We start from the raw sequence: 15,168 nt of genomic DNA on the forward strand, positions 1-15,168 counted from the left end.
CTATGTCTGTCTAAAAATCCAGAATTTAAAATAACCTGTGGTATCACTCTGAGGCAGTCTCAGAAAAATGCCTAAGGAGAGGCTCATTTTGTACATTCACCTAAGTGATAATTTAAATAGCAAATTCTGTCAATGCACACATATTTTCCTTGTTTCCAAGTGTGTGTGTCTCCATAATAAAAAGCAGCTTTGAAACCCAAAGAAATCATTCTATTCTGTTCTATTCTAGTCTCATCTTTCAAAATATCTGTTTAAAGCACCATAATACAATGACCAGTAAAACACAACTCACTCATCAAAAGAAAAGCTGAGTAAGCCAGATGAATTTACAGTGTGCCCTCTTTGCCAAAAATTTTGTGGTTTTCACCATGCTGCTTTGAAGAAGCTGCCTGTAAAACAGCCTTCTTTGCTTTCAGTATGTTGTCCCTCTAGATTCATGAGAGGAATACTGGGAAAAACAAAGTGTATCCAAAGACCGGATATATGTAAGATACAAGAGAAAACTCTCTCCTTACATTCCCATTACCAGCAGAGCAGCTAAAACACATTTCTGAGCACTGCATTCGACCTTGAAAAGATTACTTCTTAAAAATATGTAAGTAGCTTGCTACTTTCGGAAACAAATTGAAGTTTTCCAAGTCTTATGCCTCAACTGCATTGTCAAACCACAGGCAACTACAGTGACTACAGTAATGACTGCTTTTGGCTATTGCCCATGTCTGAGATTCCAAAGTGATCTTCAATTGACTAACTTTATGCATTGGGTTTGCATGGCAAGGCTTTGGTAGTGGGGTGTGAGAAGATGCCAGAAGCTTCTGTGAGAAGATGCCAGAATCTTCCCCCATTTTTTAACCCCAGAAGTTTGTATCATCTTTGCAGTACAGATATAATTGGTTTATAAGTCTCTTAAAAATACTATAGAAAGGGTTTAACAATTGCCTCATATCTCACAAAAAAAAAAATCACAACAGACATATTTATACAAGCTTGTAATTCTGTATAATTGATGACCAACATATTATTTTGCTTGAATTGTCGCAGTCTGGGAAAGCTTCATGCAGAGTGATACAAAGGCAGAACTTAGTTGAAGACACTAGCTATACTGGGCTTTGGAAAAAAAAGATCACTGTGACATACTACAAAATTGCTGCAACCTCTTCTAGAGCTATTGTCTTAGTTAATGATTTCATGAAGAAGAAATATTATAAAACACTCTGATTACACTACTCAACATATTAAGATGATGAATTCAAGTAGTTATTAGAAGCAGTAGTCTATCCTACTTTTACAACTGTAATATTCTATCCTACTTGTAGCTTATCATGCTGGTTTTGTCTGAGGTAGAGTTAACTTTCTTCACAGTGGCTGGCATGGGGCTGTGTTTTGGATTCATGCTGAGCACAGGGTTGATAATATCGGGGTGTTTTTGTTATTGCTGAGCAGGGCTTGCACAGAGCCAAGGCCTTTCCTGCTTTTCGTACTGCCATGCTGGTGAGGGAGCTGGGGGTTCATGGGAGACTGGGAGGAGACAGAGCCAGGACAGGTAACCCAAACTGACCAAAGGGACATTTCAGGCCATATGGCATCATGCTCAGCATATAAAGTGAAAGGAAGAAGAACATAGCAGAGACATTTGCAGTGATGGTGTTCATCTTCCCAAGTAACCAGTACATGTGATGGGGCCCTGCTCTCCTGAAGTTGACTGAACCATGTCCATGGGAAGCACTGTATTAATTCCTTGTTTTGCTTTGCTTGTGTGTGCAGCTTTTGCTTTCCCTTTAAACTGTCTTTATTTCAACCCATGAGTTTTCCAGCTTTTAACCTTCAGATTCTCTCCCCAGTCCTGCTGGTGGGGGGGATGAGCAAGTGGCTGTATGGGGCCTGGCAGCTAGCTGGGGTTAAACCACAACACTCATGCAACATAACGATTCAATCTAGTTAAATATACTTTTCTAGAGGTAACCTTTTTCCCAATTAGGTAACAATTTCTTCAGTGAAACACAGTCTAATCTTTCTATACCTGTGGCTGGATCTCTCAGCCATCCTGACTGGATCACAATATATTCAACTTCTCCTGTACCTCAATCAACCTCCTCTTAAAAGAGGATTCAATACAACACCTATTACAGAATTCAGTTACTGTCAATAAATTCTACTTTACATTTGCTCCCTGAAATAGCAATATATCAACATCTACCTTTATTAACTCATCTTTGGATTACAAAAAATTAACATCTGGACAGGTGCAATTATGTCCATAATTCCATCTTTACTATTTTTGAGTATGGAAAATCAGTTTGATCCTTCCTTCTCCACTGAGTTCACAAGATTTGCATTGAAAAGTCTGTTTACTTATTAGCAAAAAAGTTGAGTATGTAATCATTGAGGCATGTCAATATTATACCTTGATTACATCACTCATAAGAACACTCACTTTCCAGTACAGGCATTTCAGAAAGCGAGTACTGAACTAGATCTTTGAGTTTATACAGTCAGCATTTTTCAAATATTGTTGTAGTCTGGACTGTTTATAATTAACAGAACAAGAACATGTGAATACACAATACACCCACAAGAAGCGCACATCTGGAATTTCATCATGAACATGCAACAGGCAGGATAACAATCTCCACACTATTTGCATGCTACATCAACTCCGTGGGCCTGATTTCTATTTTATGCCTGAGTAAAACAGAAATAAGCCCACTGAATACTGCAAGATTCCACAGGGCACATAAGAGAAAAGAAAAACACTTAATCATACACACATTCAATAATAGTTCTGAAAATACAATGTATCTCCTAAAGTTGCATAACTCCACTCTACGGAACAACCTCAGAATTTCTTATCCCCAGAGCGGTCACTTCCACTTTAAAAATTAAACAATTAGGATATTTACTCCTCAGCATAAGACATGTGGGAGACTGCATATTTATTTATGAACGTGGTTACATTACTACAGTTCAGTGCCTTGTTTCAATTCTCAGTACACCTTAACTGTCAAGTAGCTTTCCATATATTGAAGATCCAGCTCTCTCTGAGACACTGTTGTTGATCTGGCTCACAGAGAAGCCTCAGAAAAGCTTTAATGTTTGTCATATTTGCTTTAGCATTTTCTGTAATCACTTGAAACATAAAACTATAGCTTTATGTTTCAAGGCAGCTGACCTGGAAACTGGTTTCATATTTTGCATTTCTACAAGTAACTAAAGTTAGTGACTACAGTTAGTGATTTCTTCTATGTTCTGTTGCTTGGTCACTTTCTGTTAGGACATACTTTCTACATTATCTTGAACAGAGAGAAAAAACATTGCCTGAAAATTAGATAGCTAACTCAGCTCTTTAAATAGCTTCCGAGTAAGCAACAAACACATGCATGCACCACTGAACTCTCTTTAAAACAAGTACACCAAGATATTGATTGAAAAATACTCATAGTTGGGTTTTTTCTTCCTGAATGCTTCCATTTATAGGGAGAGTAAGCAAAAGAATCACACATACCTCAGCCCAGAACTCTGCATATATATCGTTGGCTGTCAGTCTGGTAACTGGCCACAATTTTGTTACAGAACACAGATCACAAGCTGTCATCATCAGTCCAATCACTCTATCTCTAAAATAAAATAACATTAAATTGTAAGTTTGGAAAAGAATTAATGATCACTCTGCTAAGTTTTCATTTGCCCTTGCCCAGTTTAATCAGCAGCAATGTATATACACTATAAATTTTCTCCCACCTAGCTTGTTTCTTCCTCATTTATGATTCATTGGTAAGGCATGGCACAGACTCTATACTGTATTCCTTGTTGTATTCCCTTCATTGTCTGCAGAGTTCATTGGCCATCCTCTACACAATCACATACATTGACAAGGGCACAGAGTGCCTGCCTGTTAAAACACTCACATGCCCCTCCATAATTTTCTGAAAATACAGTACAAGTCTACAAAAAGAAAGATGGCATATCTTATTGTTGCATTTATTTCTGTTCTTTAAAGAGAGAGGAAATATGCTCCAAAAGAGAGGAAAGACTACTTCTGAGTCTGTCTCAGATACTGTCATTGCTTTGTTGGAATGAATTCAAACCCTGACAGAAGAATCCAAGGCGTGACTCTGTCAAACGCTGACAAACCTGTTCACAGAGTAACTGAACATCATCACTGGTATTAAAATCATTATTAGAATAAGGCGCACACACACACAAAAATCCTATTTAATCAATTTTATAGCACAAATCTATGGTTTGTGAATCTAAGTTTTATCAAGAAAACTGGCAATTTAATTTAAATTCATGTGTTTTGACCCAATGGAGAAATTAAGATGGCCCTTAAGGACACCTGCATCTTTGTTAATAATGCCTATTCCATGTGAAAAAGCACAGAGCTTGCTAACTTGCCTGCCAGTGTGATAGCAATCATTAAACATGTACCAACAGACAAATATACCAGAGGAAATACACAAATACACAGTATAATCAATCAATAAATGGCAAAGTGCACTTCCCCTACGTTAAGATAGAGGAGTCATCAGCCATATAAGGGTCAATGCAAATATAAAGCAATGGAAATTACTGTTACATATGTGAAATTTTACACACTGCTGGTCTTAGAGATCACATATGTAAGAAAATTACCATTCAGAGATAATCCTTTTAAAAAAAACAAAAGGGTTTCTCTTTCTAGACTAATGCCATTGGGATATACTTCTGGTTTGCTGCTTTACCTGTGTGTTTGGTTCTTAAGGTTTAATGCTCCCGTCTGATGCAGCTCCTCAAGCTGTTTTCTGTTTCCAAAATACAGGGCAAGGTCTGTGGCGATGATGGCTTTCCGGATGATCTCAAGTACTTGCTCATATTCACTGGAGCTCAGATTGGAGAAGACATTGTGCCCTTCCAGCTATGAAAAAGTAAAAAACCAATAAAAAGCACAAGCTCTAATTCTGAGATGATTTCAGTCTTTACTTCACCATACAGGTTGCAACGGTTTTACAGCCCAATGACAAGTTTTGTTGCAAATTCAAATGTTAATAGCCTGAAATTCCCTTTTTTTTTTTACTTTTCAAACACTGTAGTGAAAAAAACCTGTGACTAAGCCACCAATTTGTTTTTGGGACTGCTCCTTCTGAAGCCTAAAGGTATTACTAGAGAAAAATTATTGAAATCTTTTTCTTTGATTTAGAAGCACTACAGACACAGAACTTCCAGACAGTGCTGACTTGGAAATTTGTGATTCAATTCTGGTCCAGAGTTGGACCAGTTGCTAAACTGAGTACCTGATTCACTTAAGCCCAGTTTTGATACTGTGTAATATATAGTATGGATAAAGAAACACTGAAGTTAGAAATACAAAATAATTTTGTTTTCCTAGCGTTCCAAATGAAATGTGCCTGAAATTGCTGCATTTACTGACACGATTTTCTATATAAAAATAAAGTTAATTATTTTAATGTATATGAACATTTAGGGGAAAAAGCTGCTTTGTTCAACCTTAAGTTGAACGACTCATAAACTAAAGACAATGGTTTCCACTATGGAGGCTCTGGTAACACACCACTGCCATCAGTTTTCAATTTCCACAGTGTATTATTGATCATTTAACTGACAATATCCATGCTTCATGATAGCTAATGAAGCTATAGCATATTTTAAAAAGTCAAGACTATCTGCTCTCTCTAAGATTTGGAAAACAACTTGTCAAAACTCTTCCTACTGTTGAGAGGAAGCAGACCAAAAAAAAAAAAACAAAAGAGCTAGCCATGTCAAGGTGTGCACATTCAGAAACAAAAAAATATTATTAAACTATAATAAATGCAGATGGGTTTTGACATTTAATTGGCATTTGGCCTGAAGCTCAAAAAGTTTCCTTGACTTTCATCAAGTATTTACATAATTTGCTCAAAATAAATCCTCTGCAGTACAAATAGGCTTGGTTTCTCTCACCATCCGGAACGTAAACATCATTTTCCAGTACTTTTACTTAGACAAGTAGATTTATTGTGAATAATGAATAGAAAATAGAATCTATCTAAGTCTGAATGCTCCTTTGACAGATTTCTAAGACATAGAACATGATGTTTAAAAAAAAAATTCAGAACATTTTAACCCATCATCAGCACTTTAGGAGTAAAAAATTACTACTACTAATTCTCACAATTTAGGGGTTTGGGGACCCTTTACTCCCCAACCTGGCTGTCTAATTCATGGGAACAGGCTATTTGTCCTAGTATTTAAGTTATTCTGGATTCTACTCTTGGGCTTTAGAAGCTACACTCTCAGAAAGACCACTATGACAGCTTCTGTTCAGACTACTCAAAAGAACTGATTCTGTAAAGTGCTGACAGAAGCCACCAGTTATGAGTGTGTCACTTAGGCTTTTGAGTAGTACATACAAAGTACAGCTCCTAAGATTTTGTTCTTTCCCTGCTGAGCTAAAGCTAGTGAATAGAATCCTCTGTGTCCTAAGTATGGAGTACACTAGAACTGCAGGTGGATGACCAAAGCAACTCTAAAGTTTCAAGAGGTTAAAAGTACTGCAGGTTACTAATGTAAAATTAAAGCTCACTCAGATAAACCCTAAAGAGCTTGGTGGGCTGGTTTGGCTTTTTTTTTTTCCATCAGTCCAGGAATTCAGTAAGACTTTTGATTCAAACAAAAACCAGCAAGTCCAAAAGGCTGCTCTAGTCTGCATTTGCAGCTAATTACCACCAGCATGGGTGTTTCAGTGGCCAGTGTCTAGAATCCACTCTACAGCCCTGGCCACTTATCTCCCCTTTCCTCACTCACACTGACAGCAAATCTAGGAGGTAGCAGGGAAGCAAAAGGGTTCCCTGCCTTGTTGGCAAATGGGATTTTCATCGATTACAACATTTCTGCCAGAAAAAAATGCAAAATGGTTTGGACAGTGAAGTGTTAATGACTCAGGAACATGCTCACTGTGCACAAATTCACACAAAGAATGAACACTAAACATCTAATGCCATACCACCACTGAAGGATTCAATTACACCCTCCTACATGAAGGAGCATTCAGAGATAAAGCTTCCATTCTGTGATTAAATGTATATGATACCTAAAACCATAATCACAAGATGTGCTTCTGAATGCAAGACAGAATATGTATTTTTCCTAAAAGGTGATTACATATTTAAGAAAATAAATATCTTCCCCTGAAAAACCAGAAAGAAAGAAAGGTTAACAATGAATTAGTGTCACAGTAGCAAGTTAAGGCTGAGTGTGCACAGAAAACTCAAACTAGTAAGCGCAAGTGTGGACTGGCAGCAGTTTCACAGGTAAGGGTACTCACTCTTCTAATTGAGAATTATAAAAATTTCACTCATGAGAAAATATGTGTGTGGCTGTGTAGCACACCTGTATTTTCCCAAAGTGTCTGCACGTTTTCTTGCAGTTTTTTCTTCATTAAACATAAAGACACATTACCTCATACTAAGAACTATCTTTCACAGAATATTACCTTACTCAGGTTTTTTTATTTCAAATTGTCAAGTAACAAAAAAGCAAAGGATAACATAATGAAATAAGTTTACAATTTTCATGCATGAAAAATTAAAACTTCCTCTTTCATGCCACACATTCAATGTTCACAGAATTTATTACAGCAGGTTTTCAAATTTCTCATACAAATTTTTGCCAGTACTTGAGTTTTTATTCAAAATTTCAGGATGGTTGAAGACTTTGTTGAAACACATTATGACAAAAAACTAAATATGTAACTGAGAAAATGATTTTTCATTTTCAGAGTTCCTATTCCACATGGTCATGGAAAAAAACTTCCATAGAACCAGAAGCCAAAAGCTTCAAAGGTGGGCCATAAGTAAAGACCCTCAAATACGCGATATTTTTTACAACTTCAAGATTCTGAGAAAGCTGTTTTGCTAATTGTGAAACTTGTCTTGCTGTAATAAATCTTCCACTCGTCTAAATGAGTACTATAATAGAGAAATTAAGCTGAGCATGCTTCAGAAAATCTAGTGGGTAATGATGTGACTCCTATTTCCACCACTGAACACTAATGCACAGAACACACAATTTCAATAATCCTACCTGCAGGATGGACACAGTCTGCGAGAAGTGGTGCTGTTCCATTGTTGATGTGGAATAGAGAGCAGCTAAGGGATGATCAAATTTCTGAAGATAGCTGTTGCTGTAACCTCTGTGATCCAGGTCATGACACAGGCATGCAACTAAAAGACCCTTTCGCTACAAAAAAATTGACACAAGCATGAAAAGCAAGATGTATTTCCTGCCCCTAGATGTCACTCTCTACCCAAAATACGGTAGAAGTTGCACTATGCTCACACTGCCTTCAAAGAGCACATGTAGAAATATCCTTAAAAATGAGAGAAACGTCACAGTAAGGACATGCCAAATTGAAATTCTTGCTCCAATTGTAATTATATTATGCATTTAAAAAACCTTGTTTGACAATAACATACTGTTGGATGAACTCTGCTTCAGAAGAAATCAGTCTGGTTATCCACTGAATCCTTACCATGGTTATTAAAACAATAAAAAGTGCAGTTATTGAGGGAGAAGAAACATACAAGATGTATGATCTCCTGGTCAAGACAGAAACACTGAAGTTCAATGCCAGACCTGCCTCTGCAACACTCCTAGAGATGTTAACCAAATCTCCTAGTTGAGTATTTTTCAAATACTGGACAATAGCAATTGCAAACAAATAAAGACAGTAACTGGGATTTTTATATAGTTAATCCTTAATATCCTGAAGAAATGGAGTCCCTGAAATCTCTTTCTCAAAAGGTTTTCACTTAACTTATGTGTTTGGAAAACAAATTCATTAACGTTTATGACTGTCACTGTTGGCATGAAGTATCAAGAAAACGTCTTCAGAGACCTAATAGCTTCCTCTTATAATTGGTTCTGATAAGTGTTCAGTAAACAAGGATAAGGCTATAAAATGAAGCAGAAAAAGAATATTGATTAACCATCTATTAAGTGTGCAACATCAAACCTGGATACTATACTAAGGGACCCATGATTCTGTGGAAAAATAGCAAACAATGATTTATGATTAAGAAATTAATGATGCAATTAAAAATATTATCACAAATACACTATGTGCAGAAATAGGGCTGCAGCAACACCAACTGTATTTCTGATTTTGAGACATTGACTTCTATTTTGAATTATGTCTTTTCAATAGTTCATCTTGTATATTTTTAAAAAGCATATAAAAAACCCCAGGTGATGCAGCAGCACGTGTCCACACAGATCCTCAGCAGAAGTGGAACCCTTAGGAGCATAACACAGACCTCCATCACTTGAAATTGCACAGTACCAGCTTGTCCCAGTCTCCATGTCTCAGGAAGTCATTCTTGTCTCAGTCCTACAGGATTATACAGTGCCCAATAACAGCGCTCTTGACCTCGTGCCTACTGTCCCTGCTTGGATCCTAATTCTTTAATCACTGAAAACTGCTGGATCTATTTGCCTCCAGATCAGTGTCTCCTTTACAGTGTTTTATACTTCTCTTCCCATCTAAATCTATTGAGGTTTGTGTCAGCATCCCTCACCTGAGGTCAGCCCATAGATCCCCAAACTTTCTTTCAGCAGTTTCCTGTATTCTTGTCCGATTATCAAGAAAGAAGACTGCTGAAAAGCTGGGACACTGACTGGAATAAGACACTCAAACAGATGAAGGCTGGCTGGAGTTTGCAGGGAAAAAATACTGTTTCCATCTCTCTTAACAGCTGTCTTTTTTGCTCTCTCTTTCTTACTCTGCATCTCCAAAGAGATGGGGCTTACCACTTGGTTACTACTGAATGTTATCAGAGTTTTAAAAATTCTCTGAAGCTGCACTCCACAGATTTTTGTTGTTAAAGGAATACTGATTTTTTTTTTTCCAAACTTGCATAGCTTGGCCAAATATGCCTGACACATGCCTCTTTCACATTTCAGTGTCAACTTTCAAGTCTTTCCTTTACAGCAGGATAAACTATACCTTTTCAAAAGAAAGATCGCCAAATTTAATTTTACTCTTATACACTGAACAAAACTTTGATTTCTACTAGCATGTCTCTTTTAAAGAGCCAAACAATTATGCCTGAAATTTCCCCAAATGGATCAACTTGAGGAAGTTAACAGAGCCTGGAAAATTACAGCCCAAATGGATAATATTTGGCAGTTATACATAACTGAAAGTAGGTTCTCCAAGTCAAAAGTTTCATGTAACATTAATAACAGACAGCACCCTCAGTTGTACCTACCATTATTCAGAAGAAAAACAAGTGACAGTTTTCCATACTGTGTATTAACATTCTAAGCCTTCCATTTTACTATTTATCTTTTCCATTTAGAGATCAATTTAAAGTTTGGCTCTTCTCCTTTACTCACATATGTCAGCCATCTCTGCAACCCTTGTCCTCCTATTCAGGATCTCCCAGACCTCACAGGATTCAAGACCCAGGGTGTTTCCCTCCCTCACAAGAGATCTGACAGTTAGTTAATAATTAAAGACTGTGGTTGTAAGTGGGCAGGGAGGACCACAAAACTTAGACATGGATTTGTACCAAATCTACACTGCTTTTTTAGGGGCAGTCCTGGAAAACATGACTAGGATTAGGAATGAGAGTAATCGTCCTCCCTCAAACTCTTTACCCACATCCATTCCTCCATGAAGACCTTTACATACACTCTGCCCAAACTGACAAAAAAACTCTAGCACAGAAAATATACTTGTACAACAGCTGATAGCTCTGATGAGGTGTGGTAACTGATACCACCATGTCACCTACCTCTAGATCAGTGAAAAGGCCCTGGTTGTTCTGCAGGATGGCATACATGCAATGTGCGACGGTGACTGCATGCTTCCAGTTGTGGTAGGGCACGCGGCGATAATTCTTCTTCACAGACATAGTAAATCGACACAGCTTTTCAAGTTCAAAGCTAGGAAGAAATTAATTCGGTCAGAGACAAGAAATAAGAACAGGGAAAAACAAGCAGCAGAGGAGAAAAGATGGTCTTTGGTTTACCCTTCTTGCTAGGATTGACTCTCACTGTGGATGACTCATTGAATGACATGGAGAGTCACACAAGTTTGGCAAGGACAGAGGAGCGTGGACACCTGACAATGCTCTTAGTTTAATCTGTTAAATTCGGGAACATAAGTCATGCTACCCAGCTCAGTCAACACAATTGCATGACCTTCCCTGCTCCCAGAAACTTGAAGTGATTTCTTTCAATTGCTTATTCAACTTGAAATATAGTGCAAGTCTGCATCTAATGGACAATTTAAAAACATGATTTGTGATCAAAACAGAAAATTCAGGGTTTTTTAAGCAAAGGACATAGAAGAAATAAACCTGTTTAAATGGAGATGCTCCATATTGACACTGTGAAAAGAGGAAGATTTTATTTTTCCAATACTTTTAGATTTTTTTTCCACCTTAGCCTAACAGAACTGAAATTCACATCTCTCGGTTTCTTCACTTCTCACCAAACAAAATTTTGTTAAGTCCTAAGTCAATGACTTTTTCCCTCATAAAAAGGCAGTTTTACTTTATTCTCATTTTTTTCCCTTGTTGCTGCGATTTAAGTTCCACGTTTTAAGAATTTCTTGGGTATATCAGGAAAGTGGTACTAATGTTCTAGTTTTGCAGTACTCGTGAGGTGAGAAAAAAGCTGAATGTTTCTGACCTATGTGTAAAAATGCAGACACATCTACTACATGGAAACAGGCAGAAATGTGTATTTCTACAGTTGCGTGCTGAGCAATGGAATTATTATTCTTGGCCTTAATCTGACATTAGGAAAACCAGAAGCATACTGTCTTTCAAAAAACTTTAAGCTTTCTTTTTTAATTTTAAAAAGTCAGAGAGTGACAGAACTATTGTTTAAAGTAGTACATAATTCATAATTCAGAATATCACAGTAGTCACTTCCATCTGCACCCAATCTCAACTCAATGGTTATTACATGACAGTACAGTTATAGCTAAAGGGAAAATCATTATCTGTGACACATCAAAGTGGAATACTATTACTTCGTCCGCTGTTGTATTTTGCATATTTGATTAAAGCAGTAAAATATTATTGCTTCAGAAGAGCAAAGAAATTGTAGTGAGTATGATAGAATTTTCTCTGAAATCCTCCATGGACAGGACAATTATACATTATATAGGTAAATACTTTAAGGCACAACCTTACTTCTCAATATATTAAAATCAAATTTTAGTCTTAAAATTCTTGGTTTTTTGTCAAGGGTTTGAGAAGTTTTGTTCTTCCAGAAATTAAATACAAGTCCTGTTCCAACAGTCTCCTTTTCAAATATTTTCCTCACTTTTGTTTCCTTAATTTGATATGTGAAAGATGAGGCTCATTTGAAAAACATCAAGTAGATACCAATTCTTTCTCATCAAAGCTACACCTTGAAAGGAAGAGACTGGGAGTCAGAGAGAGAAGAGAACAGACCCTGACTGAAAATATGACCCCCAATCCTGCATCCACAGCCATTCAGTCTGGAATGGAAACAAGCTAACTGCTCTGAGCAGTAGAGAACTGTTTTTACAAGTCATCCACTCTGCAGCATTGAGGAAGATTGAGAAAGACCCTCTGGTTTGACTACACTTTGAGGGCATGGAGATTCATTCAGTTAGCAAGACAAAATGAAACACCAACAAACATTTCCTGAATGTTTCTTCCTTTTGTAGGGATGTACTTCCCCTTTCAATTGACCATTTATAGATTTTTTTTCCATAATTTGGAGCAGCTCCTTTCTTTCAGCAATGGGCCATACTTAGCCAAGAGGCTACTGATCTTGGTAATGGTAATGAACACTGAGAGAAAGGACAGCAAATGAAGCATTCAATTTAATTTAATCACTTTCAAAATTAATGCACAACTATGCAAATAACTGATTCACTTAGCAAGATAAAGATCTGATCTTAGTTTACTTTTACCATATACATTATTAATTTCAGCAACTATATATTTGAAAAATCAGTTTTCATGCACGTTCTCCCCTTTTTGGGAAGACTGCTTTTTGTCTTTACCATCTTTTGTCTGAAAAGCAACCTCATCTCAGAACTAAACAATTTTTCAGTATATTGGAAGGCCAACTGTTTGGATGATATCACAAGCTCTTTAACCTGACTGTTCCTGCATTTTATTAACCAAGGACCAAGGAGCTGGGACATGAAATCCAGCCTGTTTATTTCACTCCTGTACAGACCAAACATAGGAAAAAAACATCAAGGAACACAGACCTTGAATTAGAAAGCAATTATCTCCAAAATTATTAATAAATAAACACAGAATTAACAATTAAAGAAAGAAATCATATACTTCATACCAGGCTGTCCCACAGGACTGATGAACCATGTAGACAAAAATGGCAGGCCAGACATCCTCATATGGACTGATATCAAAATGGTATCTAAGAAGAAAGTTTCGGCTTAGTAAAGACAAATACCTTTTCATTGTTACTAAAAACAAGTGAAAATGACTAGGAAATGTATACCCAGCAAGTCTCACTTCTTTCTGAATACACACAGAAAACTGAATTTACAGGCTATATTTTTCAGTAATGTTAAATTACGTATTTCTGCTAAGGTCCATGAAGCTATACTCATAGTTTTATACAACCATTTAGTAATTAATTTATGTTGGAAAAGACCCTTATGATCAAGTCCAACAGTTAGCCTTTGGCTTTGTTTACTTAGCAGAAACATATATCTTTATTTAAGGATCTGCTGATTAAATAATAGACAAAAAAAAAATTCTTAGGGACAATGAGAGGTTTACAGGCATTCCTAAAATATTCTGGACTTCCTTCCCAGGAATTGGAAAGATGGTGTCTCTAAAAATATATTTACTGGATTTTTTTCCAATAATTGCTGTCATAAATTGCATAAATTGCATGAGACTCGCTCTAATTTTGATAGAGGAAAAAATCAGTTTTTACTGGTTCATAGAAATCAAGCTGAAACTTCGAAAATTCAACTTTTAATACCATATTTTTTATGCTTCATTACTTGAAGACTTCTCTCCTCTCCTGATATCAATATTTACGGCTAATTTTAGGGACCCAGGACAGTCAAACTGTTTTTCCTTCAATTATTAATTAACCTTTTCCCTGCACTTTCTGTGCTGTGAGTCCTCTATTTCTTCTCCATGAAATCCACCTAACTGCTTGCCATACTGAAGAGCACAGCAGCTGTGAGAGGACTGAAGGTAGATGAATTGCTCGGAAAATGGTTAAATGTATTCTGACTGCTTGAACTAAAGGATGTTAATATAATTTAGAATGAAACCTGTCATCTTTGCAAGTAAAATTCATTTTTGCTGAGGAGGTGGGTTATATAATATCACCTTACAAAGCACAAGAAATTATATTGCAAAGAATAAGCTTCTATTAGGGTGTAATCCTGCAAGCTGTTAATGCTCTGGCATTCAAGCAAATCACTTCAGCATGTAATGAACTTTAACTATAAGCAGTCCCTGTTAAGCACAGGCTTTCACATTGCTCACAGCTACAATGCTCAGCGCCGAACAGAAGTGAACGAGCTCTGGAGATTAGGTTTAAAAAGACAACTTAGATTTTGTGACTCAATAGCTGATTTTAGGCACGTGGTTACTGGAGTAGAATTTATTGTCCTGGACCTAAAAGAGTGACTTAAAAATATGATGACTCCCATTGTTAGCGTTGAGTGGGGACTGGCCATTAAAATAGAGATGGAGGTACATCTTCAGCATATAGCAGCTGAAAATAACTAAATTATGTCAGAGAAAGCCTAAAAGGCTGGATGGGAAGTCCTCCTCCAAAATTAGGCTGCAACTCTACACTCTAGTACCTGGGATTTGTAACATTGGGTTTTCATTTGCTCTTCCTTCTATAAGCTCAAGGAGATGCACAACACACACACACATACATACTTGAAACTCACAAAAAAACCAAACGCCCCCTACACAAACACCCCAAAACCAAACCTAAAAAACATACACAACCCAGAAAATTCCAGGAACAAGCTGGGATGTATATGTTTAATTCTAGATCATGTCCAAGGGGATGGGAACATGCATTTGGTCGTAAGTTTGGCTTCCTCTCTGGCACTGAGCTGATGGTGACTTGGGACTATCAGAATGAAAGCACATCCCTACAAATCCTAGGTAAAAACTAATGCTTAAAGCAACT

The 15,168-nt window shown here is 36.9% G+C and overlaps 1 protein-coding gene across 4 annotated transcripts in view; it reads right to left on the bottom strand.

Moving 5' to 3' along the window:
- PDE10A (phosphodiesterase 10A) overlaps nucleotides 1-15,168 on the bottom strand; it is a 354,338-nt gene that overhangs the window by 12,008 nt on the left and 327,162 nt on the right. For 3 of the 4 annotated variants that reach the window (XM_042025094.1, XM_042025093.1, XM_042025091.1), the window contains 5 exons: nucleotides 13,327-13,410; nucleotides 10,773-10,923; nucleotides 8,059-8,214; nucleotides 4,722-4,894; nucleotides 3,503-3,614 (listed from right to left, as the gene is read on the bottom strand). In XM_042025094.1, coding sequence (XP_041881028.1) covers nucleotides 3,503-3,614; nucleotides 4,722-4,894; nucleotides 8,059-8,214; nucleotides 10,773-10,923; nucleotides 13,327-13,410 — 676 coding nt within the window. The remainder of the gene's footprint in view (nucleotides 1-3,502; nucleotides 3,615-4,721; nucleotides 4,895-8,058; nucleotides 8,215-10,772; nucleotides 10,924-13,326; nucleotides 13,411-15,168) is intronic. The other variant, XM_042025092.1, reaches the window with a different exon arrangement.

This window comes from Corvus kubaryi, unplaced genomic scaffold (assembly GCF_017639235.1).
Source record: "Corvus kubaryi isolate FWS band 111438036 unplaced genomic scaffold, C.kubaryi_AGA036_p1.0 37266, whole genome shotgun sequence".
In the NCBI taxonomy this organism is placed as follows: domain Eukaryota; kingdom Metazoa; phylum Chordata; class Aves; order Passeriformes; family Corvidae; genus Corvus; species Corvus kubaryi.